Source organism: Bufo gargarizans, chromosome 2 (assembly GCF_014858855.1).
Source record: "Bufo gargarizans isolate SCDJY-AF-19 chromosome 2, ASM1485885v1, whole genome shotgun sequence".
NCBI classification, from domain to species: Eukaryota; Metazoa; Chordata; class Amphibia; order Anura; family Bufonidae; genus Bufo; species Bufo gargarizans.
This window is the reverse complement of record NC_058081.1, coordinates 529,331,015-529,351,187: the sequence shown is the minus strand read 5'-3', so window position 1 is coordinate 529,351,187 and position 20,173 is coordinate 529,331,015. Positions and strand designations below refer to the sequence as shown.

At 41.5% G+C, this 20,173-nt stretch overlaps 1 protein-coding gene across 1 annotated transcript in view; it reads left to right on the top strand.

Annotated features, from left to right (window-relative positions):
* The window catches only part of LOC122926612 (solute carrier organic anion transporter family member 1C1-like), a 110,725-nt gene that overhangs the window by 35,623 nt on the left and 54,929 nt on the right, over positions 1–20,173 (top strand). The window contains exons 7-8 of the mRNA XM_044278037.1: positions 14,837–15,037; positions 15,684–15,848. Of these exons, the coding sequence (XP_044133972.1) occupies positions 14,837–15,037; positions 15,684–15,848 (366 nt within the window). The remainder of the gene's footprint in view (positions 1–14,836; positions 15,038–15,683; positions 15,849–20,173) is intronic.

The following is a 20,173-nucleotide window of genomic DNA, read 5'->3' as shown; positions in this document are numbered from 1 at the left end:
TCAATTTACTAGTGTAAATTCAGCGCATCAATATACTAGTGTAAATTCAGGACATTTTAGTGGTTTAATATACCAGTGTAAAATAGGCATATTTTAGTGCGTCAAACTAATGTGCCTGGGCGAGAGAAGCCACATAGCAAATTAGTTGCTAAAGTGTGTCAAGTAGCAAATATCCTTCTGGCTGTCTCCCGAGCAACTACAACTGGACAAGGTGGTTAGCGACAATGACAATTTAGTGGTGCCACACTGTTTAAAGAAGTATGGTGGCTTGCAGAAGGTACTGGCCATGTCTAGGAAAGTTACTTTGCCTTTTAGCCATTCTTTCATGGGTAAAAATGCCCTCCTGAACTTGTAGAGACAAATCAGTCTGGCTTTGCACCACTTGATCCACGATGTTTGAACTCGCTGGACTTCTACCTTGCATATGCTGGGGCGTCTATGCAAGCAGCATAAGGTGGTGAAATATTACATCACCACAGCATGGTATTATTTTAAGGTGCTGCAGTGGCAGCTCATCAGGGACGTATGTCACTAACTCAGGCCCTTCAAAGTGGTCACCTGATTTGTCAGCAGGGACAACTCATGGTCCTGCACGCTGGCTCCAGTGTGTCCATCTTCCAGTTCCCAGCTTGTTTACTTCCGGTCAGGCATAGGCATCGTCACCTATATGTCCACGGTGCCACTGCTGCTCCATTCCCAGTTGTTTCCAGTCCATGCAGGATGAGGACGCAGCTTGGTTCCATCAACGCTGTGGCCAATCGCAGGCCTTTGCAGTCACAGCGGCTTGAACGCTTTTTTACTGCTGTCCCATAGCATTAAAGCCGCTGTGACTGCTGAGGCCTGTGATTGGCTACAGTGGTGATCGAAACAAGCTGCTTCCTCATCCTACATGGACCAGAAGCAACTGGGAATGGAGTAGCACTGGGACCGCAGACATGTGAGGTTTTTTTTTTTTATGTTTGGGGGGGAAGTTCCAAACCACAGAGGTTGTCAGCTTCAAGACCAGACAACCCCTTTAATAAAGCATATGGGCATATGGACAGGGGTTATCTCACCTGTAAATAATATACATATTTAATATGAGTCAGAGTCCTAAAATCCAAAATGGTTGAATCTATGTAGGTGGACAGATAAAAAAAAATGATTGAAGATGACAGATGAACAAATAGATTGACAGATGATTGATAGATAGATAGATAGATAGATAGATAGATTTGAGACAGGTGGATAGATAGAAAGAGTTAAGATGGATAGATAAATACATAGATATACAGACGTGGACAAAATTGTTGGTACCCTTTGGTCAATGAAAGAAAAAGTCACAATGGTCACAGAAATAACTTTAATCTGACAAAAGTAATAATAAATTAAAATTCTATAAATGTTAACCAATGAAAGTCAGACATTGTTTTTCAACCATGCTTCAACAGAATTATGTAAAAAAATAAACTCATGAAACAGGCATGGACAAAAATGATGGTACCCCTAGAAAACACAGAACATAATGTGACCAAAGGGACATGTTAATTCAAGGTGTGTCCACTAATTAGCATCACAGGTGTCTACAACCTTGTAATCAGCCATTGGGCCTATATATATGGCTCCAGGTAATCACTGTGTTGTTTGGTGATATGGTGTGTACCACACTCGACATGGACCAGAGGAAGCAAAGGAAAGAGCTGTCTCAAGAGATCAGAAAGAAAATTATAGACAAGCATGTTAAAGGTAAAGGCTATAAGACCATCTCCAAGCAACTAGATGTTCCTGTGAGTACAGTTGCACATATTATTCATAAGTTTAAGATCCATGGGACTGTAGCCAACCTCCCTGGACGTGGCCGCAGGAGGAAAATTGATGACAAATCTAAGAGACGGATAATCCGAATGGTAACAAAAGAGCCTAGAAAGACTTCTAAAGAGATTCAAGGTGAACTTCATGCTCAAGGAACATCAGTGTCAGATCGCACCATCCGTCGTTGTTTGAGCCAAAGTGGACTACATGGGAGACGACCAAGGAGGACACCATTGTTGAAAACGAATCATAAAAAAGCAAGACTGGAATATGCCAAACTACATGTTGACAAGCCACAAAGCTTCTGGGAGAATGTCCTGTGGACAGATGAGACAAAAATCGAAGTTTTTGCCAAGGCACATCAGCTGTATGTTCACAGACGAAAAAATGAAGCATATCAAGAAAAGAACACTGTCCCTACTGTGAAACATGGAGGAGGCTCTGTTATGTTCTGGGGCTGCTTTGCTGCGTCTGGCACAGGGTGTCTTGAATCTGTGCAGGGTACAATGAAATCTCAAGACTATCAAGGAATTCTAGAGAGAAATGTACTAGCCAGTGTCAGAAAGCTTGGTCTCAGTCGCAGGTCATGGGTCTTGCAACAGGACAATGACCCAAAACACACCGCTAAAAACACCCAAGAATGGCTAAGAGGAAAAAATTGGACTATTCTAAAGTGGCCTTCTATGAGCCCTGACCTCAATCCTATTGAGCATCTTTGGAAGGAGCTGAAACATGCAGTCTGGAAAAGGCACCCTTCAAACCGGACACAACTGGAGCAGTTTGCTCATGAGGAGTGGGCCAAAATACCTGCTGAGAGGTGCAGATGTCTCATTGACAGTTACAGGAAGCGTTTGATTGCAGTGATTGCCTCAAAAGGTTGCGCAACAAAATATTAAGTTAGGGGTACCATCATTTTTGTCCATGCCTGTTTCATGAGTTTATTTTTTTACATAATTCTGTTGAAGCATGGTTGAAAAACAATGTCTGACTTTCATTGGTTAACATTTATAGAATTTTAATTTATTATTACTTTTGTCAGATTAAAGTTATTTCTGTGACCATTGTGACTTTTTCTTTCATTGACCAAAGGGTACCAACAATTTTGTCCACGTCTGTATAGTAACATAGTTTATAAGGCTGAAAAAAGCCATCTGTCCATCCAGTTCGGCCTGTCATCCTGCAAGTTGATCCAGAGGAAGACAAAAAAAACACTGAGGTAGAAACCAATTTTCCTCACTTTAGGGGAAAAAAATTCCTTCCCGACTCCAATCAGACATCCAGAAAAACTCACTGGATCTAAGACCCTTCTCCAGAAATCTAACTCTTTGGCTCCATTCACACGTCTACAAATGGGTCCGCATCCGTTCCGCAATTTTGCGGAACGGGTGCGGACCCATTCATTTTCTATGGTGACGGAATGGGTGAGGACAGCGCACAGTGTGCTGTTTGCATTCGCATTTGCGGAGCGCGGCCCCGATCTTCGGGTCCGCAGCTCTGCAAAAGATAGAACATGTTCTATTCTTGTCCGCAGCTGTGGACAAGAATAGGCATTTCTATAGGGGTGCCGGGCGGGTGTGTTGCGGATCCGCAATTTGCGGGTCCGCAACACACCACGGACGTGTGAATGGAGCCTTTTATTGTACTCACCATCATCACCTCCTCAGGCACAGAGTTCCATAGTCTCACTGCTCTTACCGTAAAGAATGCTCTTCTATGTTTGTGTACAAACCTTCTTTCCTCCAGACGCAGAGGATGTCCCCTCATCACAGTCACAGTCCTGGGGATAAATAGATGATGGGAGAGATCTCTGTACTGACCCCTGATATAATTATACATAGTTATTAAATCTCCCCTCAGTCGTCTTTTTTTCTAAAGTGAATAACCCTAATTTTGATAATCTTTCAGGGTACTGTAGTATACCCATTCCAGCCATTACTTTAGTTGCCCTTCTATGAACCCTCTCCAGCTCTGCTATGCCTGCCTTGTTCACAGGAGCCCAGAACAGTACTCCATGTGTGGTCTGACTAATGATTTGTAAAGTGGCAGGACTATGTTCTCATCACGGGCATGCTCCTTTTGATGCAACCCATTATCTTATTGGCCTTGGCAGTACAGTAGCCAGGTACGGGTTGTCTAATGTTATGTATTTGTCGTGACACCAATTGCAGAGTGCGCAGGGTTCTACCCCAGGGCCCTTCCAAGGTGTTATAACGCACGTCCCAGATTACGAATGCCAGAGTGGTGTAATGGCTTATAATGTCTCTGTAGGATAGTGGTAGTGGTGTTAACGGTGTCTCCTACCTGGGTAAGGCTGGACTCCTGGCTCCTGGCTCACTTGCAATAAATTTGAGTGTAGTCATAGTAAGAGTAATAGAGGAATTTTGCAGCAGAAATGATGTCCAGACCTTTAGGTGAAGTTCAAACTTCTCTTTACTGAAGATAACTTGTATCCAAACAGTATGCAGCTTTGGTCTTTGGTCCCAGCATGTTTTGGCAATCATTGGCAGGAATAAATGTTTCTGCTTTGAACTGTACCTTCTGCTTTGTGGGGACAGACTAGCTGAGGAGGAATGGCTTCTCCTAGGTCTCTGGACTTGACTTACAGATATATTCTCAGGGGATGCTTTCTTCCTGGAACTGGAGGTTGTCTGTAACTTTATGCTTTCTTTCCATCCAGTTGAGCTGCAGGGCTCAGACTGGGAATTTGATCAAGTCTCAGACCGAGACTTGGTCCTTACTGTCTTCCCTATGCAGGGGAAAACTAGAACTGAATCTAACTGCTTTTTTCCTCCCTTGCTGCTAGAAGATGGAACCCTCCACTTCTCTTCAGCAGAGGGAGGGGCGTGGGGGGGGGCAGAATAGAACAGGATTGTTCCACTCTTAATGGCCATAACATTAAAACTATCTCTACCAATGATGCTGCCACCTGCTGGTGGACCTGTAAAATTACAAGGAAAAAATTTCATTTAACATGGTTTTTCATGCACATTTGTGGAGACATAATACAAATTATATCTGATGACAATGTAAAAGCTCTTAAAGGGCAGTAGCGGAGTAGAGGAGTGTAGTAACACAACTCTGGGGTGTAACATTAGCAGCTGCTGCAGTATACTGTCCTCTTCCATGTTAATTATTTTACACAGTTTAGTGTCATCTGCAAAAATTGATATTTTACTATGCAAGCCTTCTACAAGATCATTAATAAATATATTGAAGAGAATAGGGCCCAATACTGACCCCTGAGTTACCCCACTAGTGACAGTGACCCAATCTGAGTGTGTACTGTTAATAACCACCCTCTGTTTTCTATCATTGAGCCAGTTACTTACCCACTTACAGACGTTTTCTCCCAGTCCGAGCATTCTCATTTTATATACTAACCTTTTATGTGGTACAGTGTCAAATGCTTTGGAGAAGTCAAGAAATATGACATCCATTGATTCGCCGCTGTCAAGTCTAGAACTTACTTCCGCATAGAAACTTATTTAAATTTGTTTGACATGACCAATCCCTCATGAAGTCATGCTGATACAGCATTATTTAAATGTTTTCATTGTAGTACTCCAAGATAGCATCTCTTAGAAAACCTTCAAAAAGTTTATCCACGACAGATGTTAAACTTACCTGCCTATATATTCTGGGCTCTGTTTTTGGACCCTTTTTGAATATTGGCACCACATTTGCTATACGCCAATCCTCTGGAACACTGCCTGCAATTCCCCCTCATCATTCTGTAAAGGGACGACACGTTCAGATTTATACTTTCCACCATTTATATAATTGAAGAACATTTTAGAGTTAGTTTTATCTCTCTTTGGCAATGAATCTCTCTGTCTCTAGTTTGTCTGCTTTTTTTTTGTCTTTTACATATTCTATTTTTTTCCTTACAGTTTTAATGCTTTCTCGCCACCCTCCTGTTTTAGTGATTTAAATGCTTTCCTTTTATCATTTATTGCATTCTTTACAATTCTATTTATTCACAGTTTTTTCTTGTTCCTTACCCTTTTATTCCCATAAGGTATGTACCTCTCACAATTAGAGTTTAGGATGTTTTAAAAAAACACCCAGTTTGTGGCTGTATTTTTATTTTTGAGGACTTTGTCCCAGTTATTTAGGCCAATGACCTCTCTTAGTTGGCTAATTTTGCTTTTTTGAAGTTTGGTATTTTGTGCCTCCCTGAAGAAACACTGTTTTGAATGACAACTGGAAGGTTATTATTTTATGGTGACTATTTCCCAGGTGTCCCCCAACCTGCACATCTGTTGTTCTGTCAAGTCTGTTGGTTAGTACTAAGTCCAGTATGGCTGTCCCTCTAGTCAGGTCCTGAATCAGTTGAGAAAGGTAGTTCTCTTTGGTTATTGCCAAGTACGTGTTTCCTTTATGAGATCTACAGGTTTGAGTTTCCCATTCTATATCTGGGAAGTTAAAGTCCCCCATAATAATGAACTCATGATTTGCAACCTCATCTATTTCTTTAGTAGTAGATTTTCTGTGGACTCTGGTATATTAGGTGGCTTATAATAAACTCCTATTAGTATTTTATTATTGTTTTTGCCTCTATGTATTTCTACCCACAGTGACTCCACATGTTCATGGCCCTCACTTATATTTTCCTGGAGTGTGGGCTTTAGACAGGACTTTACATAAAGGCAAGTATCACTACCTCTCCGGTTTAGATGATCCTTTCTAAACAGACTGTAACCCTGTACGTTAGCTGCCCAGTCATAGCTATCATCCAGCCATGTCTCAGTTATTTCTACTATGTCATAGTCCTCCTTACACATCACTTATTCCAGTTCTCCAGTTTTATTTGTCAGGCTTCTGGAATTAGTATACATACAATTGAGAGGTTTTTGTATATTTCTTACCCTACACCTTTCCTTATGAACTATTCTAGTCCCTCTTTACATTCCTCCACTGGTTTCATTACCTCACTCCAGGTCTCTATCTGCACTATTTTCCCCTCCTATAATGTAATTATCCTCCTCTTCAGTCCCTAGTTTAAACACTCATCTAACCTTCTAGCCATCTTCTCCCCTAAAACAGCTGCACCTTCCCCATTGAGGTGCAGCTCATCCCTAAGACAGAGTCTGTAGCGAGCCTGTAGCCGACAGGTCAGCCCAGTTCTCCAGGAACCCAAACTTCTCCTTCCTACACCAGTTCTTGAGCCATTTGGTAATCTCCCTAATCTCCCACTGCCTTTCTTGTGTGGCTTGTGGTACAGTACAGGTAGTATTTCAGAAAACACTACCTTTGTGGTCCTTTCCCTAAGGTTGTGACCTAAATCCCTAAAATAATTTTCAAGGATGCTCCACCTACCTCTAACTTTGTCATTGGTTCCAATATGGACTATGACTTCTGTATCTTAGCTAGCCCCTCCCAGTAATCTGTCAACCCGATCCATGATATGTTGAACTCGAGCACCAGGAAGACAACACACTGTTCGATGATTCCGGTCTTTGTGACAGATCACCCTATCTGTACACCTAATAATTGAGTCTCCCACTATCAGCACCAGTTTGGCCTGCCCTGCTCTCCTGGTCGCCAGCTTACCGGAGCTGACCTTCCCCTGACTGGCAGCGGAAGTGTCTGGCTGCAGCAGTGCTCTCCCTAAACTAACATCCCCCTCATCTGCCAACCTTGAAAACTTGTTGAGGTGTGTTAGATCAGGGCTAGCCTCTCTGGCACTCTTCCCTCTATCCTGCTTTCTAACTGTTATCCAGCTACCTACCTCACTTTCTTGAGCCTCCATGCTACCACCCTCCCCCACGTCTACCCCATAGAGTGCCTGCTCAGTGAGCAGCAAACTCTTTTCCAAATTGCCAACACTTCTCGAAACTTGCTAGTTTAGATACACGATATGCGATTCCTAACAAGTAATTTGCTCACATTTTGAACAATGATATGCACCCTCAAATGGCTGTTCCAGGACTGCAGACATTTGACAAGATGTGCACTGGACTGCATTGTCAATAATAAAACACATACTAAATGGGGATTACACAAGAAAAGAAATAGAAAAAATACAATATAGTGCAATAATAAGCAACTGATTTAGTGTAGTCTCCTAGAGTCCCTGAATCTAAAGTCACAAAATCTTAATTCTCACACTTAAAGGGAACCTGTCACCAGTTTTATGGTGTCCTAACTAAGGGCAACATAAATAAGTGACTGATTCTCGTAGCAAAAATGCTGGGTCACTTTCTTTAATTGACCCAGTCAATCTGCCAACATCTTGTATTGAAAAGCTCCAGCTCATAATGATGAGTCCTGAATATTCATGAGCTCCTGACTCTTCCCGTCTACCTGCTGCTGATTGACAGTTATTTTCCATATTAATCAGCAGCAGTTGGGCAGGGGAGTGGCTATAGCTGTTAATTAAATATACGCTGGACTCAATGACATCACGCTGGACTCAAATCAGCTCATTAGCATGCGGCATGAGGCATCTTTGTGTGTATATTATGAGGTAACCATCTGTTACACCAGTAAGTGAATACATCTAAGCCACTTTTTAGTAGTTAATGATTGTATATAATTAGTTAGATTATAATCAAATATCCACATGACAGGTTCCCTTTAATACAAACACACACTGGAAATCAAACATGTGAACGCTCACAAACTTTCGTTGCTTGTCTGCTTGTATAAGTGCTGCTCCTAAACAACTTCAAACCAGACTGTTGTTTTTTTGCCTCTGGATTCAAAGATAGATAGATACATGTAGATAGAGAAGAGATAGACAGACAGACAGAGAGATAGATATGAGATAGATAGATAGATAGATAGATAGATAGATAGATAGATAGATAGAAGATAGACAGATAGATGTGTCAATATTCCTACCTGACACACTGGCACAGGGATAGATCCCTCACCAACATCTGCAGCATCTTTGGTGACTTTTTCCTTATGTGTAAAGGTAGGGGAGGAGCAGCATGTCAGGAACAGCACCAGGCCATCTTTCTGCAGGAAGTGTAGTATAAAAGCTGGTCCCCAGGGAACTGTCAGCAAAGGCTCCCAAAAAGCACATAGGAGAAAGCAGTTACTGCTTCCCATCATAATGGACAGAAGGAGAGTACAGAAGCCGTCACAGCTTCTGGTAAGAGCATAAGATGAACCTTCTACAGTCTGAGGGAGGGATGGTGCGAGGAGCTGTTAGGAGAGACTGGTCTGGCAGGAGACTGTGGTATTGCCCCCTATGTCATTGCACAGGTTGCACAGCCCTAAGACCGGCCCTAGCTAGCAGCGCTTCAATCTCCCCTGCCTCCTGCAGACAAGCAGTATTTGTATTAGCTTTATAAGACGCACTGCATCTCATAAAGCAGAAAATTCTGTGCCACTGGCAAAGGGGGCCCTGTGGCTTAGAAGCCCGGTCATAACTGCGACCACTGTGACCCCTTTAGCTACGCCGCTCAGTATCATCTCAGAGAAGGTTTTCAGTGTGTCAGGTGGCGTTGTCAAACCCAAATGGAAATATTTGTCCTCTTCAATTGTACACATGCCATCGTGGGTGCTACTCCCCCTACTGCCACTACCATTATCTCCATACAGCTGCACATATATGCCTTGCAACTACTACTAGTACCTCCCCTGCACAGTTGCACATCTAGTGCCTTGTATGTTTTCTTCCATGTTGTGCAGCTACTGCTGCCACTAGTAAGTATTGCTTCCGCTATTGCCCTTGCACAGCTTACCCCTTCTACATCCACACTGTGCTGGTGCTGACCCCAAATAAAAGATAACGTTTTTGGCCGGTTGTTCATAACATGCCACTGTTTCTTCTAACAATAACATGAATGTATAAATAAAGGCAGACATCTTTTTTTTTTTTTACTTTTTCATATTAAAAAGCATGTCAAATCTGAAGGCTTGTTTAACACCTTCAACCATGCGTTTACCCATCGTTATATATGTCAGTGCCACTCTGGCATTATTTACTATTGCTGTCATTGCGTTTATTATTTCGAGGAGACCTTTGAGTGTCATATACCAATTTTTAGTGCAATTGGAGTACTTTTTATTTGGGTAGAATGAATTTGGAGCCAAATCACAAGCAAATTTTGAGGAGTTTGCTAATCTCTAGGGGTATCTACTGGTGCTGAGTTTTTAAGAGAACAGAGAATATATGTGGTTCTATTCCTTGATGATTGGCCAAGTATCATCTTGAGACTGTTGCTAGTTACTCCAACACTAAGCATCTTGGCAGCAGAGAATCTTAGATCTCATGTCAGCAGTGACAGGGACAGCTACTTGAGCCTTATGGCACGTATGCCCTCTATAGAGAGAGATTTTGAGCCTGTGGAAATAACCTGTAGGGGTTGAACAGTAGGTGCCCCCTGTTATTTCAAGCTCTGTAATCCCTCAGATGGTAAAAACATTTTGTGTCCATGCTATGGAAATGATCATGACATGGACAGAATTGAACGGGCAGCATGGTGGCTCAGTGGTTAGCACTGGTGCCTTGTAGCACTGGGATCTTGGGTTAGAATCTGACCAAGGACAACATCTGCCTGGAGTTTGTAGGTTCTCCCATGTGGGTTTCCTATGGGTACTCTGGTTTTCTCCCACACTCCAAAGACATACTGATAGGGAACAGATTGCGAGCATCATAGGGGACAGCGTGATGCTAATATCTGTAAAGTGCTACGGAATACAGTAGCGCTATATAAATGCATAAAATAAATAAAAACCTGATTTATTTGTCTTCGGTACTTAGTTGAGGCTCCCTGAATATTGTTGCTGACCGACAAAGTAAAGGTTTAGCAGTTCTGGCAGAATGCTCTCTGAATTCAGAGATCTTTAAGCAGATCTCCAGGATGTGGGAATTGCAAAAAATAAATCTCATGGTGACCAGATTCAATTAAAAGATCAACTCTGCCAAAATCTGAAGAGATTCAGTCTGACAACCTGATGGTTGACCAGCCTTTATTACTAACTAGAGGCTTTTGTGATGCAGTCATGAAGACTTGTCACACTTAGCACACTCAGGGTCTCAATACATCAAAAGGTTATGTTTTCCCCACTCATTCAGATGAGTCAAGGATGTAAACTGAAGAATTCACCAGTGCAGATTGTGTGTCTAGGGTACTCACCCCAGTCAAACCCTGAGGATATTCAACTGAACAACCTCTTTGACAACATAGGGGCCTTCCTGACATTTTCATGATGACCTTGTCACAACCAGGTCTCAATCCACCAAAAAATCTTACATAAGGGTCAAGGGAATCTGTTCAGCTTGGTATTTTACTCAATGATGATCCTGAGTGTATCAAACTCAAAGGTCAAAATTTTGGCCATGTCTGTCCGTAGGGTAAATCTTTGTCACAAGATCCCTTGGTGAAGAGGTTCCTGAAAGGTTTACTAAAATGTGGTCTTCCATATTCAAATCTGTGTCAAAATGAGACTTAGCCTTAGTTCCAAAAGGTTTAAGCTAATCTACTCTTAAACCTCTGGAAGAGGTCCCACATACATATTTGGCCTTAAAAGTTTATTTCCTCCTGGCCATGACATCTGCCATGAGAAAGCGGAAATCCTAGCATTGTCATCAGTGGTTTTGTACTTCAGATTCCTGCCTGACAGCTTCTTTCTAATACAATTGCCAAACATTTCACCAAGATATTGTTCTTTGGTAAACTACTGTATACTAAGGCCATTTCTTTCCATCCTGAGCTTTCCTCTAATGAGGGATGAAATTTCTATCCATTATATCTGTATAGATTTCCCAAGATCTATTTAGCCTGGTGTAAAGTGATCTGCAATGTTGAGAATTTATTACTTCATTTCTGAAAGAAACAACATCTTAAATGTGCCATGATTTTCCTAGGTAGACAGTTTGTGTCTGCCATTAGCCTAGCTTACTTTATTCAGAACTCTGATGTACCTCATTTTCTTAGAGCTCCCTCTGCTGGAGCAGTTTTCACCTTTTAGGCTGATTAAAGTCTGATCCTACTCCATCAGATTTGGTATGCAGCTTGGAGTTTGCACTGTATGCTGAATTTCCGGTTCTCAGAGGTTATGGCTCTCAGGAAGCCTGTTTTGATTTCTGCCACAGAAGACAGTTTTGCCCAGGTCATCTGGAGCTTGAGCCCAGTAGGCTTCAGACTTACCAGACAGTAGAACGACACATGCAGTCAAAAAGTGAGGGCATCATTTATGACATCATTATGGACTCCTGTGCCAGGTCTCAGGAAACACAATAAAGTTATTGTACACTTTCACCAAGACATAAGGTGGTGTGTTAATAAAATCTGGACTGCCTGAGCTGAGTAGACGAAAAGCTAGAAATTTAACATGTCTTAAAAGAAATTTAAAATGTCTATTTGGTAAACTCTGCAGAGAGGAGACATTGCTAAAGGACTGATATACAGTCAGGTCCATAAATATTGGGACATCGACACAATTCTAACATTTTTGGCTCTATACACCACCACAATGGATTTGAAATGAAACAAACTAGATGTGCTTTAAGTGCAGACTGTCAGCTTTAATTTGAGGGTATTTACATCCAAATCAGGTGAACGGTGTAGGAATCACAACAGTTTGCATATGTGCCTTCCACTTGTTGAGGGACCAAAAGTAATGGGACAGAATAATAATCATAAATCAAACTTTCACTTTTTAATACTTGGTTGCAAATCCTTTGCAGTGAATTACAGCCTGAAGTCTGGAACGCATAGACATCACCAGACGCTGGGTTTCATCCCTGGCGATGCTCTGCCAGGCCTCTACTGCAACTGTCTTCAGTTCCTGCTTGTTCTTGGTGTATTTTAACTTCAGTTTTGTCTTCAGCAAGTGAAATGCATGCTCAAATGGATTCAGGTCAGGTGATTGACTTGGCCATTGCATAACATTCCACTGCTTTCCCTTAAAAAAAAACTCTTTGGTTGCTTTTGCAGTATGCTTTGGGTAATTGTCCATCTGCACTGTGAAGCGCCGTCCAATGAGTTCTGAAGCATTTGGCTGAATATGAGCAGATAATATTACCCAAAACACTTCAGATTTCATCCTGCTGCTTTTGTCAGCAGTCACTTCATCAATAAATACAAGAGAACCAGTTCCATTGGCAGCCATACATGCCCATGCCATGACACTACCACCACCATGCTTCACTGATGAGGTGGTATGCTTAGGATCATGAGCTGTTCCATTCCTTCTCCATACTCTTCTCTTCACATCACTCTGGTATAAGTTGATCTTGGTCTCATCTCTCCATAGGATGTTGTTCCAGAACCGTGAAGGCTTTTTTAGATGTTATTTGGCAAACTCTAATCTGGCGTTCCTGTTTTTGAGGCTCACCAATGGTTTACATCTTGTGGTGAACCCTCTGTATTCACTCTGGTGAAGTCTTCTCTTGATTGTTGACTTTGATACACATACACCTACCTCCTGGAGAGTGTTCTTGATCTGGCCAACTGTTGTGAAGGGTGTTTTCTTTACCAGGGAAAGAATTCTTTGGTCATCCACCACACTTGTTTTCCGTGGTCTTCTGTGTCTTTTGGTGTTGCTGAGCTAACCGGTGCGTTCCTTCTTTTTAAGAATGTTCCAAACAGTTGTTTTGGCCACGCCTAATGTTTTTGCTATCTCTCTGATGGGTTTGTTTTGTTTTTTTCAGCCTAATGATGGCTTGCTTCACTGATAGTGACAGCTCTTTGGATCTCATCTTGAGAGTTGACAGCAACAGATTCTAAATGCAAATATCACACTTGAAATGAACTCTGGACCTTTCAACAACACACACCTGGCCATGGAACAGCTGAGAAGCCAATTGTCCCATTACTTTTGGTCCCTTAACAAGTGGGAGGCACATATGCAAACTGTTGTAATTCCTACACCATTCATCTGATTTGGATGCAAATCCCTTCAAATTAATCCATTGTGGTTGTGTATAGAGCCAAAAACATTCGAATTGTGTCGATGTCCCAATATTTATGGACCTGACTGTATAAATTTTTAATGTTTTACTACTTTTGTGTTGTGTATCATCATATTTTTCAACAATATTTTATTTTATTTTTTTCTTGGAGACTTGAACTTGCACTATCTTGACTACTGGTACAACACACTGCATTAGTTATCTAGTTATATATTGAAATGTATTGTACCTGTCAGTTTTACACTGTCATTAACCCTATTAGATACGATCTGATTGTTGATTGTCTTCTGAAGCTGGCAAACCCAGAGGAGTAACCATTGGCACCCAGCTTTGTAGGTTGCCACAGGCTAGACAAAGGGAGTCCCCTGTTAACAATTTAGACGCTGTTTTTGCTATTGACCGACTGTATGATCTAAAGCAGTGATGGTGAACCTTTTAGTGTCTAGACTGCAACCCAAAACCCACTTATCGCAACGTGCCAACCCGGCAATTTAACCTGAATACTACAGTCCATTATAGTATATCTTCCATGTACTTTATCACTTCAATGTGCTGCCTGTGCTGTTCATAGTGCGTCCTGTGCTAATGAATGGTAGGGAAAGTCTAAGGCATATTGGTACACCATAGACTTTTCCCATGGTGCGGTTGCCCACAGAGACGGCTCTGAGTGCCGCCTCTGGCACCCGTGCCATAGGTTAGCCATCACTGATCTAAAGGGTTAAACTGCCAGGATTGGAACTAGATACTATCTCAGGAGTTGTCAGCTGTATGTCACACTGTATGACACCCTCTGCGAATAATACAGGCACAGGTCCTGAGTTTCCGCCATGCACTTGATGTAACTGTATGTCCAAATTCAGCAAGGCACTAGCTATCTGGATGGGCAGTTACTGTACTTTCTTTTGTGGGAAGGGGGTAAATAAATTTCTGCATAACAACATATACTGAAGAAAACAATGACTGATCTTCTGTGGAGGACCTGTAATACTTTAGTCATAAAATACATAACAAATACAGTTTGTACGTGACAAGGCGTATTATAAAGAATCATAAAGAATCTATAAGGTACAGATAGTAATGGCTTTAATTAGGGATGAGGGAATTCGCTCATCCCTAGTTTTAATAAAATTACATACCATATAACCTTAAATGTCTCTCTCTCTCTTGTAGACACAGTGATTATTACACCACAAGACACACGATGGGTTGGGGCCTGGTGGATCGGGTTCCTGTTGGGCGGAGTCCTTATGCTAATTTCGGGAATTCCTTTCTGCTTCCTGCCTAAGAGTATGTTGACGAAAAAGACACAGCCCTCCCCTGAAGAACAGAAGCTTAAAGTAACTGAGTGTGATGAAAAAGCCACAGTAAATGGTGAGATCACAGGGAATGTGTAAGTGAATGGTTTAGGTGCAGGCAAGTAAAGATTTTTGTTGCAGTTGATTGTCTTCACTGACACATTGTTACAAGACCGAAAGGATTTCAGGCTCTGGATAGAAACAATAATAAAGTCACTGATAGCAAGCAGGCATCTTGAAAATGGTGAGGAATTAAAGCACAAAGTTTGCAGAACTTTCCTTAAAAAATATTGTAGCTTTATTCACATAAGGTATACATCTTTTATGTGTGATTCAGTGCTATGGGGAATGTGGAGTGTAAGCTGTGCTGCTTAGAGCCTGTGGAAAACTGCTGCAATGTGGATTCACAATGGTACTTCAGTTTTTTTGATCAGCATATGACCTGTGGAACTTCAACTCCTAGCATGCCCTAACTACCTTCACTGGGAGTAGTAGCTGATGATCCTCATGTCAGAGATCAATTCTTAAGAGCTACACAGCCTAATGATCCCAGAACTGTTATGCTAAAATAATGTATCAGTCCGTGATGCCAACTAAATGTATTGTGGGAGGGATAAAAGTTCCATGTGATGAGTGGGAAATAATATTATCGCACGAAGGGGGAAAATGGTAGCCCTGATGAATATTCCTAGTGACCGCCGACTTTCTTCTCTCTCCTACAGGCTTCTTCCTCTCCCTGAAGGCTCTGGTTTGTAATCCGCTTTACAGTATCTTGATTATAATGACTCTCTTTCAAATGAACAGCTTTCTTGGATTCGTAACTTACTTACCCAAGTATATAGAGCAACAATATGGCCAGTCCACCTCCAAGGCCAACTTTATCACTGGTAAGTGATCAACTCTCAGTCAATCAATTCTCATGGAACCCTAGTTTATTATATCATAGGATAATCAAACTGGACAGGGAGAAACTGGCCTTACACATGACTAGGGATACTGTAGAATATTTGGAGCATACTGTGTGCAACCCTCAAACCTCATCATCCTCTGTTTAATGACACTCTGGACACTGTGTGGTTCAAGAAAAATAATGGCCACGGCAGGTTCCTTATTAATTATAATAACAGACTTTATAGTGAATTATTATACAGTAGCTATACAGCTATCAACAAAATTTGTTACTGTTTTTTTTCCGACACCCTCACCACATTTCCAAAACATTAGCAGGGTGTGGTTGGGAGAAGGCAGGCACATTTCACCAGAAATGGCCAGAGTAGATTTAATTTCCTGTGCATGGAGAGCAGAAGATATGACAAATGTATTAATATGCGTGTGTCTCTTAATAAATTGGTTGGTGAAACACCAATCTATAGTAAATAACTCCCAAAATATAAGAAACTTCTTGTCAAATATCAGATTTATAGAACATCATGAACATTAACTGCAAGGAGCAAAGGGCCTTGGATGGCCCTTTGCACCATTTCAACATGACAGATCTGTCCAGGTACTGCCTCCAACGATTAATTGAAGAGGGGTCGTCATACCTCTGAAGGGCCCTATAACCATTTTAATAGATGCCTTCCATGACTCCCTCTTCTCCACAACAAGCAGGTATTACCCCTTGTAGAATATGAAAGTCAATCAGCTCACCTCACCGAGTGCACAGGATCCGGACAGCCCAAACAGTATGACACATGTATGCAGAAAGTTGATTTAGCATGGTGGTTTAATAAGATTGGGCTTTTATTGAATCATTTAAAAGCAGCAAACATGTTTTGTGTCACGGGGTCCCTACCTTCAGCCTTTCGCTTCCTGGGGACAGTCTCCGTGCAGAGATTTAGTTGAAGTGAACAAAAGGAAGTCCAGACTTTGTGAAGTTTAACTTTTCTTTACTTCAACTAGACTTGCAGTAACAGAATGGTACTTGAGATTTCTATTTCTTAGTTCCAGCGGTATGTACGTTTCTGACAGTTGGTCTTGACTGTTTATTCCATAATTCTATCTTTAGCTTCATGTTTTGGTTCAGGGGCGGACTGACAAATCATGGGGCCCCCGGGCAATAGGAGATTATGGGGCCCCTGTGTCCCCGCCCACCCTCAAGCCACACCCATACACATTCCCACCCACATATCGCGCCGCCCACATCACCTACACTTGTTACAGAATTTTTCTTCACTATGTTCAATGTTTACTAATAAAAAATTAAAAAAAATTGAAATACTTACATTAAATAAGTTGTAACAATTGTACATTTCCAAAATGAAGGTTTTAATAAATTAACAAAATATAACAGGTGTAACAAATGTCTTCTTAGCTGAACATTTCAATAAGATAACAAAATATAGAATATGAAAACTTACATAGCAGAAAATACAGCAATTTTTTTCCTATTACCTAAATGTGAGCATCAATTTCAACACATTACAGTGCATCTTAAAAAAAGAAAAAAGTGCATCATAAAAAACACTGTAAAAATTGTAAACATTTGAATGGTTGACAGCATATTTTAGAACACATCCTGCACAGAATATTAGGAAACAAGTGTCTGTAAAATATACACACATACAAGCTAAATAAAAAAAAAAAAACTCACTCATTAAAAGTAAACGATTTTATCTTTCTCACTCCTTATGTTTAGTGCAACTTGCTTTTCTATTGCAATGAGCATCAATGGCTCCAGGTTTTGCTGTGAAAGAGATGATCTTAGTCTTGACTTTAATATTTTTAACTTGGAAAAGCATCTTTCACTCGTACACTGTGTAGTGCTCAGTGTAATTAAATATTGGTATGCCAAGAAGAGATGCTCAAAGGCCGCTGGACACAATCGGTACTGATACAGTAGTTTGAAAGCACAAGACATGTAGTTCTTGCAGGAGTCCTTCTTTACAGCAGCCGTAGAAGTAGATGGCTCAGATCTAGAGCTGGCATGTTGCTCTTCCAAATCTGAAACCAATTCTTCACTCTCCTCATCATCACTGCCATCCAACAAGCCTTTATGAATATTTTTGTAGCTGGAGTCAAATGAGATTAGTTATTCACGTAGAGCAACTAGGTCTATTACTGGAATTGCTTCTGAAATAACACTCAACTGCATTTTGGTATGCCCCAGGTACTATACTGCTGAAAAAATAGTGACCCTAATAGACATAATTGGAGTCATTTATCAAACTGGTGTAAAGTATAACTGGATTTCCAAAAGAGCTGTCAAAAATGAATGGTGGAACCTGATTGGCTGCTATGGGCAACTAAGCCAGTTCTGCTTTACACCAGTTTGATAAATTACCCCAAATGTCCCTATAGTGTCCACAGCAGCTATAATGTCCCCTAGAGTGCCCCGAGTAATAATACCACCCTCTATTGTGCTCCAGGCAATAATCCATGTATAGTGTCCCCAAAAATAATAGAATTGTCCCTACAGTGCCTCCCTAATAGCAACACCCCCATATAGTAATTTCCACCATACTGCCCCCACATAGTAATCCCACCATAGTAATTTGCCCCCACACAGTAATTTCCCCCAAACTGTCCCCATATAGTAGTTTGCCCCCACACAGCAATTTGCCCTATACAGTAATTTCCCCCACACTGCCCCTACATAGTAATTTCCCCCGCACTGCCCAATATAGTAATTTGTCCCCACATAGCAATTTCCCCACACTATCCCCACATTGTAATTTCTCCCACACGTCCCCATATAGAAATTTGCCCCCACATAGCAATTTCTACCACACTGCCCCCACACAATATTTTTCCCAACACTGCCCCACATAGCAATTTCCCCCACACTGCCCCCACACAATAGTTTCCTCCACACTGCCCACACATTGCAATTTCCCCCTCACTGCCCCCGGAGTCTGTCAATGGACTACCTTTCGACACAACTTCAGTATGCCATGGTTCCCATGGACCTCCAGGTGGGACGGCTGTACTTAGAAAAGATAACATTCTACATCCTGCCCTGGTCTGTAAGCCCTCTCCTGGTGGGGTTACCCTGGCTCAGCTTTCATGTTCCTGTCCATCTGTTGCCTGCAACTGGTCCACCATGTGACTGTGTCAACCCACTGTCTCTGCCTGAGACGCAGGCCATGTCAGATTATATTAAAGAGAACTTTAAGAGAGGATTTACCCACAAGTCAGGAGGAGGTAGCTTTTTCTTAGACAAAAGAGTCACAGAGTCAGAATGTTCATGAAGTTGGATCTCCAAGGGGCTTATAACTTTATCTGTATACAAGTTGAACCTAGTCAATAACAAGGTACATTTGCCTTCTTCTCTTTGCATCTCTAATTCTTTTCATGTGTCCCTTTTCAAGCCTGTGTTCATCTGTAACTCCAGATATTCGTTTAATGCTCCTACTCCTGTTGGAGTATGAAGTCAAGCATATTCAGGATATGAAGAAAGTGGTAAAAACTTCCTGGTGGATTGGAAAGATTTTTGCCCAGAGGAAAGGACATTAATGCTGCTGTTGCTCTGAAAAGATTTTTGGACGAAAAAAGAGATGTAAAGAGAGGGTAATGTTAAAGCGACGGCCTGCAGACACTCTGCTCACCTGTCCCAGTGTGTGTATCCGCCTCCCACTCCCCTCTTTCTTGGGGGCCTAGCTGCCATAGTAGCTCTGTCCCTCCACGCAGATTCTCGCCCAGAGTTTTGGTTTGCTGGCTCAGTAGATCCCCTGAATCTTAAAGGGCATATCTCAATTCTCATATCTTAATCTTCACCAGCCATTGGCTGGCCACCTTTGGGTACTTTAGGCATTTTCCCATACCGTTCTTGTTATTGGGGTGCAAGTTCTGTGTGATACATCCATTAATAGGGTGTATTATTAGGAAAAATGTCTATATCTTGTTAGCCCTTGTGTGGTGCGGTTATATGATCTAAAGCCTTTTTTGTTGTGTATTAGTGGCAACAAAATTTATCATTTGCCGTTCAGCGGTGCAGTTCTCTGTTCTAAAGCCTTTTTGGGTGTGTATAAGTGGTAAAAAAAGGGCTTATTAGCCATTGTGTGGTGAAGTGAGAAAATTACAGCCCTTTTTGGTGTGTATTAGTGGCAAAAAAAAAGTATTTGCCTTTCAGCGGTGCAGTTATATGTTTCAAAGCCTTTTTTGGGAAAAAAAAGAGCTTATTAGCCATTGTCTGGTGAAGTGAGAAAATTACAGCCCTTTTTTGCGTGTATTAGTGGCAAAAAAGTATAATTTGCCGTTCAGAGGTGCAGTT